Raw genomic sequence first — 10,700 nt, forward strand, 5'->3', positions numbered from 1 at the left:
ATTACGGAACGGCCCTCAGCGATTTCTCATGCTTCACCAGGGAGCTTGTGGACCCCATTTTGCTGCCGGAGGGAAAAACTGTCCTGGATGTGTTCAAGGTTTGCTTCGACGATGACGCTTCCCTGTTGGAGGAGTATCATAAGGCGCGAAATGACACCAAACAAAAGTGGGAGCCGTGGCGACCTGCGAATGCCGGCAGCCCGCCGTTTTCGGGCCAAAGAAAATTCACGTGCACAACGACAATTAAGGCTGTGGTGTCCAAGTCGTGCCCATTTACAGAATACCAACGGTACGCGTTTATGAATGTTGGGGGCAATAAGCCAGCCCTGGTTGTGCAGCTGTCAGGGCAAGCTGAGGGGGTTATGTTTGCGGACGCTTTCCGTGCGGAGGCATTGTTGATTTTTACCCAATCCGATTTAGGCGTGGCCATGCGCGTGCTTGGTCACATTCAGTTCCTTCGGGATGTGTGGGCGAAGGACAAAATTCTGCGTTCTTCACTTGACACAGAAATGCCAGAGTGCTATCGAAAACTGGGGTCTATGCTGATAGAACGTCTTCAGGGGGACACTGTTGGTTCTTCAGAAGTAAGAGGGCGTATTGAGTCGAGTCCGCCGCCAATATGCACTGTAGAGCCACTTAAAGTTTCATCTCACGTGGCTGGTGCGGTATGGAAACCTGTCGTATTTATTGAGTTTGTATTGGAGATAATGAGTGGACTAGTATGCGTCAATGCAATTTTTCACGCGTACTTTTTTGCCGTTTCTAAACCTGTGATTGGTGTTCAGAGTACCCTGCCTAGCGGAAGTGAGGCATGTAGTGCTTTAGCTGATGTTGAGCAAGCATTGAATAATGACGCATTGTTTTCTTTTTTTGTGGATCTAGTTCGTCCCATTTTTCTTGCATCCCTATTTTGTTTACTGTGTGTTCTACACGGCTATATGCGAACAACCCTTGCGCGTATGGCGTAGCGAAAATCCGAAGCGGAAAAAAAAACAATTTCTGTTTACCACAAAACCAACAACGACTCAGTTTACCTATTAAACATACACACAGGCCTTAATTCTGCTGTTGCCTTCGAACCCGAGACGTCTTTGTTGCCCCTTCGATTTTTGCTGGTGCCTATTTGCAATAAGGTGGGGAATGGGAGGCTGGCAGGTGCAGCGGCCTATTCGTATCTAGAACACCAGCAGGTATTGCCACGGAAGGACATGACCTCAAGTAGGAGCCTTAGCGCTCCTCCTGGTGGTGCTCGCCTTTCCAGTGATACAAATCACTTTGGGTATCGCTGGGGGGAGTTGAGTGTCGGGGGGCCTTCACCGTCAACCCCGTCCTTGAGCCCGTGGCGCAGCAGAACGCCGCCGGATGCCGAGTGTGGGGGGCCCGCCGAGTGGCGGCAGAGCCCTTACTACGGCGGGAATCGTCACGGACCCCACGCTCGCCGCAACTATGGTGGTGTCTACTACAGACGCAAGCAACATGGGCTGCCTCGGAGCTATTCCAGTAGTGGCGTCTATGCTGAGGGCGGAGACGACCCCCTGTTTCCGGAGCAAGGAAGGGGTGCGCGGTTTGAAGCGCTTCGCAGTTTTTCTATGCCCGCTTCATCTCGGGGGACATCCTACGCTGTCTCCCCGGCTCCAGGCTCTCGCCACGAGGGACGCTTCTCTGAAGCTCTCGGCTCTTTCGCTGGTGCCGCCAAAGGCATTGCCGAAATACCGCCTCTGCTTGCCTCGGCCATGTCGAAGCAGCAAATTACGCGAGTTCGTGCCTCGCTACAAAGCAGCACAACCCCTTCGCAGGGCGGAGTTAGACTGAAGCTAGTGGAACTGCTGGAATACTGGATGAGTGACGCCTTAACAGGGACCGCCGTTGAGGAGTTGATTGCTGAGGTCTACCAGGAAGCAGGGGCTCGCGGGGAGTCATCCTCTGACAGAGGGGAGGAGCAAGTGTGCGTCTAGTGTGGGGAGTGCTGCGAAGGCGGCAGGCGGGCGACACGCGCAGGAGAGCGAAAAGGTGCGGAGTTCCAACTGTGCAGCGTCAACAGCGCCGTCGCCCCCCTCCTCCTCTTCGCCCTCCTCTTCCTCGTTGACACCCGTGTCGCTCCGTCGCTTTGGCGTCAAAACCGAGGAGGAAGGGGCGGCGGAGGCGGCGGCCAGGCAGCCGAAGGAAGCACAGAGACAGTGGAGAGGGAAGGAGGCGGTTGCTGAGAGGAACCGTGCGGCCGATGTGACTCCGGCCAGTAATGGACGTCGGGTTTTGCCCTCGGGCCCCACTCCCGAGGGGGAGCCAGGGACGACGGGGTCGGACCCGCGTTCAGCGGCGGAGCCGACAACCTTGCCGCCACCGACGGCCGCTCCGCAAGCTCCTTTGCAAAGTGAGGCGACATACGCGCATGTACCACGTTTTTATTTCCCCAACGGCGTACGACATTTGGCAGAAGAGACGCTTGTGGGGCCCGTAAGGAAGGCGCATGAGAACCCACACTTAAAGCCTGTGGAAGGGATGGTGATTCCAATGGCGGTCTATACAAGCTATGAGGACATGGCCACTACCATGATCGGCGATGTATTCAGGCAGCCGGAGGTCAAACGACCTCCAATCGCCTCATTGCGGGCGGTGGAAGACGAGGATGTTCAGCCATTTATTCGAAAAGAATTTGCTCGTCTTCCAAAGCCTCCTAAAGTTAGTCAAGGCACACGCCTTCCAAGTTCCAGTGCGAAGGGATTCACAGGCCTCAACAATGTCATGCATAGCAGGCAAGGATTGAACTACCGACTACAACTAACGCAGGCAATGAAGCTCATTTGTACACAGTGCTTTGGTCTACCAAAGTACTTTGCCTTCCTCATAGTCAAAATCCTTCAAGTAAACGTGGATTTTGGGCATCTGGCGGTGCAGGCTGTACGAGGTAGTTTCTCCATGACCGCAGCAGATGCGGTTAGGCTCCCCTCTTCCCTCTCCCAGACAGAGTGCATGGTGCAACAGCTACAGCATTTCTTTGACATCTGCCTGCGTGGGCGTTGCATTGTTCGCCGCGTCTTTGAAATATTAATGCTTAGCTCTCTTGTTGCGACAGGCGGGTCAGAGAATTCGACGCGAGGCGGCGGTGGTAGTAGTGGGCACAGGTTCGCGCAGGACGCGGCGAGGGAGCGGCAGCGGTCGTACCTGCTGCCAGGTGACTTTTGTGCGTACCTCGAGGTGCTGCTCGAGCATCACCCGGGTCTTCTCTTCCTGAAGCGGACCCCCGACTTTCAGTCCAGGTATCTAGAGACGGTCATCTATCGCATCTTCTACGACCTTGATCGCTTTAACCGTGGGCGCATCACGTACGCTGAGCTGGAGTGCTCTTCCCTGCTAGACGCACTTCGGCAGGTGGACGCGACAAACGACATCAACGCGGTTTTGCTCTACTTTTCCTACGAACACTTCTACGTACTCTACTGCCGCTTCTGGGAGCTCGACGAGGACCGGGACATGCTGCTCTCCCGCGCGGAGTTTATGAGGTACGCCCCGGCCGGTATGATGAACCCCGTCATCGCCGCACGCGTGTTTAGCGGCGCTGGCCGCCGCACGACTTGCGAGCGCAGGGACCGCATGAACTACGAGGACTTTGTTTGGTTCTGCCTCTCCGAGGAGGATAAGTCAACCCCCACGGCGATCCGCTACTGGTTCCGCATCCTCGACCTCGATGGGGACGGGGTCCTCTCCGCCTACGAGCTGCGCAGCTTTTACGACGCGACGAGAGAAAAGCTGGCGGCCCACGTCCCGGACGGGGGCGTGCCATTTGAGGACGTGATCTGCCAGATATTTGACATGTTTGCCGTGGAGGCGTCGTGCGGGCTGCGGCTTGAGGTGCTTCTGGCGAAGCCGGAGGCGGCGGCGGTGGCGCTGAACGTGGTCACAAACGTGGTTCGCCTGCTGCAGTTCGAGCAGCGGGATCCGTTTGTCACGCACCAGGACCGGCTGGAGGGGGGCCTGGAGCAGTCGGCGTGGGACCGCTTTGCGCGTGCCGAGTACGACCGCCTCTCCAGCGCGCGGGGGGAATGAGAGTGACACCGGCGCGGCCAACCGAAAGAAAAGAGGTTTGCGTACACAAACTACAGCAACCCCCCAAAAAACAAACAAACAAAAGAAGTCTACATGTGTATACAAATTTATGCATGTATGGATATTATACCCGTTTCTTTATTCCTCCCCCCCCTTTTTTTTTGAGTTTGCTGCGGTTTGTGTAAGCAAGCCTCTTTTCGTCTTTTGCTGGTACTTCCTCACTGACGAGTTTCTGTTGGTGGTGGTGGTGGGGCGCGTCTTTGCCTCAGGCCGGCGGTGTATAGATAGTGTGAGAGAGAGAAGGTTTGTGTGCGTGTGTGTGCGTGTGTCTGAGCCTCTGGACGTGGAAATATGTATAGTAACATATATTTGTATACGTATATATATATCTCACTCTCTCTCTCTCACACACACACACACACACACACACACACTGTGTTTCTGCCCTGGGTGCCCCGTACATGTTATTTTTAATCCGGCTTGTGTTTGACGTTGTTTGTTTGCGTGCTTTTGCGCGTGTATATCGCACTTGCGCGGAGCCCATGCAGCATTGGAAGGACGCACAAAAACTAGTGGGAAGAGAAATGAGGTCGAAATGTCTCTTGCATTTTTTTTTCGTTTCGCTTTGTTTGTTTCCCTCTTTTTGCTTTATGCTTATACCCTTACACTGGCAGAAATTTCTATATATACTTTTATCGCTCCCCCGCCTCGCTCCCACCGCGCGCGCGTCCTCTCTCTCTCTCTACATGCAAGTACGTATGTATGCACACATATACATATATATATATCTCTCTCTGGGGCTGGGCAAGCCCGCCCTGAATAGCATACGCCAGGACCTCAATGGATGCCTTTGTTTTTTTTTGTGTTTTTTTTGTATTTGATGTTTCTCACTTTTGCCATTGTTTCCGCCTTCTTCCTGGGGCCCCGCGTGGTCGCTGCCTGCAGGCGACGGGCAGCTGCACCGCTTCTTTTCCCTACACCTGTCCGTCTGTCGGTTGCTCACTTCTTTCTTGACGGTGGTGTTTTGTCGTTACCCTCCCGCGCCACCTTTTCGCCATCGCCGGATGGCCTCCTACCGTCGCGGGAGTGGCCACGCATAGAGCGGGGTGGGGGGAGGGGGGGCGCGGCACGACGGTCCTGCCTTGACGGCATTTCACCTTCGCCGTGCTGGTTCCCTCCCGCTCTCCCTCTCCCATACACGCACATGAGCTCCTATTGTCCTTTCTTCGCCCGCTGATTCACGGCGAGCGCGGTGGTGCCGGTGGAGCGAGCGATGGGCGAGGAGGAGGAGGGCAACGGGAGGCGAGTGCGTCAGAGCGTCGTGTGCTCTCTCTCTCTCTCTCTCTCTCTCTCTCTCTCGTGTGTGTGTTTGGTGAAGGGAGCTTCCCCCTGTGGGATTCGCTTGTTGCGTTTCTTTCAGCCTGTCTGCGCGGGCGTGTATATTCAGCGCATGCACACATGCGTGTATAGATGTGCGTATGCACACACAGTCAGCTTGTCTACTTCGCCTGCTTCTTCTCCTCCTCCTGCGTTGCAGTTTTCCATCCCCGTCTCCCCGTTTGTTATTCCCGTTTCAGCTGCAAAAAAAAAAGCGCAGAGGGAGCGGCGGTCGTACTTATTTCTTCCTTTTTTTTTCTTGTTTTTTTTTATTTTTGTGCTGGCCCTCCACCAGAAAGGAGGGGGTTTTTTCTGCCACGGGCTACCCTGGAGTGGCAAATGCGCACGGTGCGGCTCTCGCTCAGCACGGCAGCGGCATCCGCGTCGCCGCCGGCGAAGGCGGCCGGAAACGTCGCTGCTGCGGCCGATAACCCGCGACGGGCGTTTGCCCCACTGCGCATTCACGCGTGGCAGCGGGGCTGTCTGGGGGCTTCGCGGGAGCAGCTACTGCCGCCGTCCCTGCTGTACCACGGCGCCCAGCTGGGCCCACGCCCCCTCATCATCCTCGACCACACCACTACGGGGCGGGGCGGCGGCGGCGGCGGCGGCGCAGAAGTACGAGTCCGTGCTTTCCCAGCTCTCGTGGGAGCACGGCGCCGTGTACGTTCCACTGCAGGTGGACTACGCGGCGACGACCAGGGGCGTCATAGAACACAACTGCCAGCAGGTCTGCGCCGTGCTGGACGTGCTGGATGTGCGCTGGACGCATTTCCTGACGCACTCCTACGGCTGCCTCGTCGCCGCGTACATGGCGGCCTCAGAGGCGTTCCCGCACCGCATTGGCACCTTCATCTCGCTCGATACGCCGCTGATGACCCGGGCGCTGCTGCAGAACACGCAACAGCGGGAGGAGATTGCCAAGGCGGAGCGCGACGTCAACGTGCCGGCCGCGGACCTGTCGTTCGCCAAGGAGAGCTTGATGTCCTCGTTGGAGGAGCCGCTGCCGTGCCCCGCCGAGGCCGACGCCGGCTTGTACCACGACTATCTCTTTAACCCTGCGGCGGTCTTTCGGCACGGCGGGCTTGTGCGCTGCGAGGAGCGGTACGTGCCGGTGAAGCACCTGGCCGACGTGCGGCACCCCATGCAGCTGGTGGTTCCCGCCGCCAACGCCGTGGCAGACGCGGCGGTGCACAAGGAGTTTTTTGGCCTGCGGCGGCCCGTCGTGTTGAAGGGGTGCCAGCGCCACGAGGAGCTCTTCCAGGAGGAGGGGGCAAAGGAGCTGGCGAAGGTGCTCGAGGCGTGGCTGCAGCGGTTTGAGCCCGACGCTTACCTCGCGAAGCGGTACGAGCAGGCCGCGAAGGAGATGTCGCAGCTGATGATGAGCTCCACCCCGGCCACTGCAAAGCCGGAAGCTGCTGAGGGGGGCGAGCAGCGGAAGAAAAAGAAGGAAAAGAAGAAAAAGGCGTAGTTCTGTCTCTCTGTGTGTGTATGCATGCCCAGTGCGAGGGTGCGTGAAACCCCCTATCTGAGAGGCGGGTTGATGCCCAGGGCGTTGCTGCGTTGCCCTTCAAAGAGGAAGTGCACTGGCACTTCTTTTTTGTTGTTGTTGTTATTGTGCACTGGTGGAGTTGTAGGAGGAATGCGAGGCGCACACATCCGTCTCTGCGTCCCTGGGCAGGTGGTGGGGATCGCTGCTTTCACAGACAGAGGCGGGGTGGAGGAATGAAGTGCGCAGCATCGACGCCTGTACACGTTGTGGTGGTTTCTGTCTTTGCTGCGGCCTACTACCGCACACCCCGCTTCGCCGGGGGATTTTCCTTGCAGCAGCTCTGCTGTTTCTTTACCATCATTGCACCTAATATATATGCATATATTTGCCTTTCCCCCGCAGCAAGGTATTGGCAAAGTACAACTAGCAGGCACCCACACCCACACCCACCCATCTGCCTCTCCACATCTACACCTGCATACTTGTCCACACCGGTGCCGCAGCAGTAGTTGCGTCTGTGTCTGCCAGCCTGTGTGGGGGGAGGAGAGAGAGAGAGAGAGGGTGGGGCACGCATGAGGGTTCCCATCTTCTCTCCGCATGGCTACAGCAGCCACGCGAAGCGGGCCTTCGGGAGCGGCTACTGCGTGTACGCTCCAACGCCGGAACATTTCGGCATGTTGCTGTCGGGCGTTGGCGAAGATGCCCTGCTCCGCCCCGGCGCGGGTCCGCCTACCTCGGCGGACGCCAACGACGTCGCTCTCCTGGACGCTGCAGTGTTGGCGTCCGCGTTGTCTGCGCCGTCGGGGTTTGTGACCATCCGACGCTTCCAGGCGGTCGCAGGCAGAGACGCGGCGTCCACCGGGGGCACTGCTGCCTGGACGCCGGTGTCCCCGCGAGGCGGCGGTGTGGCCGGCGGGGACTCGCCGTCGGCTTGCGCCGTTGCTGCCTCGGGGCGGTTTGCGTCGTCCCCGGCCGCGGCCGCGGCCATGACCCCGACCATCACCTGCAGGCTGGGCAGCACGTGCTGGTGCAGGGAGCCCTCCCACGCCGAGCCCGCCGCCGACGCGCGGCTCCGTCAATACTTCAGGGAGGCTGTGGTGGTGCCTCTGGCGACGATGCGGCTGCTCGGGGTGGAGGAGGGTGCCCTGGTGCAGCTCAGCTTCCACAGTGAGGAGACGGTGCTGGCGGCGTCCACGGTGGTCTTTGCCCTCGTGTCGGACGGCGTTGGGGAGGAGCTTTCCTTTGACAGCTACATGCGCCACTTTGTTGCCCCCTTCTTCATTCAACGCCGCCGCGCCGTCAGCGTTGGGGAGGAGTTCGAGATCAGGAACCACGATCAGGGCCGGCTGCACGTGACGGCGGTGGCGCTCAACGACGGACTGCTGAAGTGTGGGATTGTGGCAGATGACACGCACGTGCGCCTGGTCGTCCAGCCCGCGGCACCGCCGCAGCTGCAGGGCCGCGAGGGCAGCTCCGCCTCCGAGAGCCCCACGCCGCGGCCACGTGCCCGCTCCGCCGGAAGCGGACGGAGCCTCGGGCGGGAGGCCTCGGAATCGCACGCGGTGCTGGGAAGGCCGCCGCGCGTGCACGCCCCCACGCTCCCGCGGGCCACCCGCAGTGCCGAGCCGCACGGCGGCCCCGCCTCCTTTCCCATGTACGCGCCCCAAACACTGGAGCTGCGTGAGGCGCGGCTGGCGCACCGGAAGCGTCCACCCACGGCGTGCACCGGCGCGAAGAGTGTGGGGGCCGCTGCGGAGTCAGTCGCGGACGCCGACCCCGCCAGCAACGCCTACGATGCCACCACCACAACCGCCGCCGCCGCCTTTGTTGCGGCTGCGGGTGACGCTGTAGACACTGCCAACGTCGCCTCGACTGAGGCCGCGACGTTTCCTTTGAAGGATATGCCGTCGGGGACGCGTGAGGTTGGCACGCAGTGCGACGAGGCGCGTGCATTTGGGGTCGAGGAACCCGGCGGCTCAGGCGGAAACGACGCGACGGAGCCAGTCCCGTACGATTACAACGCCGCTGAGGGCACGCCGATGCAAGAAACCGGGGCCCAAAGCGAGCCGCATTCAGTTTGCGTTTCCAACGTTGTGCCATACCACTGTGACCTCGCGGAGAACGCCGAGACGCGGCCCAAGCAGCTGCCGGCGCTGCCGCGCGACGCCGCGTGCAGGGCCCACCGGATTGTGGAGAGCTGGCTGGCGGTGAAGGCGCAGTGGCAACAGCTCTCCATCAGCCCCCTGCTCAAGCGTGAGTCGTACGCCGCCATCAAGGAGTTCCAGCATTTCCTTGCGGTCTACAAGGAACTCAGGCAGCGACACGCGGACTGTCTTGCCTACCTTGATTCCCCCTATGGGCACACCGTGCGTGGGGATTTGGTCCTCCGCGTCTCGCTGCTGCCGACGGCGGCAAAGCTGGAGGGTGGCAGCGGCGGTGCGGTGGAACCGCCGTGGCGGCGCAGCGAGACGCACAGCGCGAGTGGCGCGGCAGACGACGAGGATGCCCAGAGCACTCGCACGGCCGGCGCGAGCGGCGGGTCAGAGACGGTTGCCCTGGCGGCGGAGCTTCTGCGGCTGAGCCTGCGTGAACTCAGTGCCGCGTTGCGGCGCGACGTGTTGCACGTCTTCCGCGTCGGCGGCACGTGTCCTGCGCTCTACTGCACGCTGATGACGCCCTGCAACGACGGCCCGGGCGAGGTGACGCTTCTGGGCGCACCGTGCCCAGTGGAGGTGCTGCGGACGACCATCCTGGAGGACCTCTGCGAGGCGCGAGAGGAGAGTCGTCGCGAGTGGCTGCAGCTCGCCGCACAGTGGAAGGAGGCCGTGTCGGGCGTGCTGCAGCTCGGTGTCTTTACGACGCAACTGCAGACCGTGCGGCAGCTTTTCCTGGAGCTCGCCCGCCTGCTGCACTACCCCGGCGAGGTGCAGCGCAGCGCCAGCTACCGGCGACGCGTCTTTCCCCACCCGCCCGGCGGCGGCAGCGAGGATATCACGGCGGCGATGCCCACGGCAAAGGGGCTCGCCCCTTCAGTCCCCTGCGAAGGATTCCTTCCATACCTGCAGGAGCTGCAGGACGCCTACTACCTCTTCGTGGAGCTCCTCGAGCCTTTTGTACTGCACTCCCTGCAGCAACTGCGCACCATTTCCGCCCTCACGGACGCGATGCGGTGCAGTCAGCTGGTCGAGTTTCTCCGCGTCAGCTACCAGGCGCAGATGGCGGGTCAGAGGACGGGGGTGGAGGCAGAGCGAGCGGCTTTCGTGGCCCTGGTGGAGGCGCGTAGGGCCGGCGCACTTATGCCGCTTCCCACGGAGTGGTGGGAGGCAGACGGTGCGGGCGGCAAACTCAAAGTTTCAGCTTGACGTCTGGCGGCGGGGGAGCGAGGGAGGGAGGGGGTGTCTCGCTTGCGCAGGAGCCCGACCAGCGGCAACAGAGGGGGAGAGGCGACGTCGTGAGGGGCGCCTCACGCAACAAAATGCGCCCGTGCCCCCGGCGCTTGCCTCGCTCTGCACCCGCTGCCTTATCGAGTAGCTTTTATTTACTGTTATTTACCATCGGCAATATTTGTGGAATTTTTTTTATTTCTTCCAAGTGCTTGTGTGTGTGTGTGTTGCTGCCGATTCCAGCTTCGCGAGTGTGCGTGTTTCCAGCGTCCCGTTTTTTTAATTTCTGTTTTTTTGCCGCAGGCGCCATGCATCACGCTTTTGTTTTGTTTTATAGCCCTTCCATTATTTTATCAGTCAAAGTTTGTTGCTTTCGTTTGTTTCCCGAAGTCCCGCACATCTCATGC

The 10,700-nt window shown here is 59.9% G+C and overlaps 5 protein-coding genes across 5 annotated transcripts, besides 7 other annotated features; all 5 read left to right on the forward strand.

Moving 5' to 3' along the window:
- Tco025E_06891 (uncharacterized protein) lies at positions 1–968 on the forward strand (the record flags this gene model as incomplete). The annotated part of the gene is made up of 1 exon (XM_029373759.1): positions 1–968. A coding segment is annotated over one exon (968 nt), but the record flags the coding sequence as incomplete, so codon positions are not given.
- Positions 969–1,208: 240 nt separating this feature from the next.
- Tco025E_06892 (protein phosphatase 2 (formerly 2A), regulatory subunit B) lies at positions 1,209–1,955 on the forward strand (the record flags this gene model as incomplete). The annotated part of the gene is made up of 1 exon (XM_029373760.1): positions 1,209–1,955. The coding sequence occupies one exon, from the start codon at positions 1,209–1,211 to the stop codon at positions 1,953–1,955; it is 747 nt and encodes a 248-aa protein (XP_029226131.1).
- Positions 1,956–2,050: 95 nt separating this feature from the next.
- Positions 2,051–2,081: a microsatellite.
- Positions 2,082–2,499: 418 nt separating this feature from the next.
- Positions 2,500–4,044, forward strand: Tco025E_06893 (protein phosphatase 2 (formerly 2A), regulatory subunit B; the record flags this gene model as incomplete). The annotated part of the gene is made up of 1 exon (XM_029373761.1): positions 2,500–4,044. The coding sequence occupies one exon, from the start codon at positions 2,500–2,502 to the stop codon at positions 4,042–4,044; it is 1,545 nt and encodes a 514-aa protein (XP_029226132.1).
- A 349-nt stretch (positions 4,045–4,393) lies between these two features.
- Positions 4,394–4,433: a microsatellite.
- A 16-nt stretch (positions 4,434–4,449) lies between these two features.
- Positions 4,450–4,478: a microsatellite.
- Positions 4,479–4,893: 415 nt separating this feature from the next.
- Positions 4,894–4,923: a microsatellite.
- A 447-nt stretch (positions 4,924–5,370) lies between these two features.
- Positions 5,371–5,403: a microsatellite.
- Positions 5,404–5,494: 91 nt separating this feature from the next.
- On the forward strand, positions 5,495–6,889 carry Tco025E_06894 (uncharacterized protein; the record flags this gene model as incomplete). Its single annotated transcript, XM_029373762.1, has 1 exon — positions 5,495–6,889. One exon carries the CDS (start codon positions 5,495–5,497, stop codon positions 6,887–6,889), a length of 1,395 nt encoding a protein of 464 aa, XP_029226133.1.
- A 126-nt stretch (positions 6,890–7,015) lies between these two features.
- Positions 7,016–7,037: a microsatellite.
- Positions 7,038–7,450: 413 nt separating this feature from the next.
- Positions 7,451–7,470: a microsatellite.
- A 12-nt stretch (positions 7,471–7,482) lies between these two features.
- Tco025E_06895 (uncharacterized protein) lies at positions 7,483–10,272 on the forward strand (the record flags this gene model as incomplete). The annotated part of the gene is made up of 1 exon (XM_029373763.1): positions 7,483–10,272. The coding sequence occupies one exon, from the start codon at positions 7,483–7,485 to the stop codon at positions 10,270–10,272; it is 2,790 nt and encodes a 929-aa protein (XP_029226134.1).
- Positions 10,273–10,700: the final 428 nt, after the last annotated feature.

The sequence above is a fragment of the Trypanosoma conorhini genome, assembly GCF_003719485.1.
Source record: "Trypanosoma conorhini strain 025E chromosome Unknown Tco_14.4_contig_00493, whole genome shotgun sequence".
NCBI lineage: Eukaryota > Euglenozoa > Kinetoplastea > Trypanosomatida > Trypanosomatidae > Trypanosoma > Trypanosoma conorhini.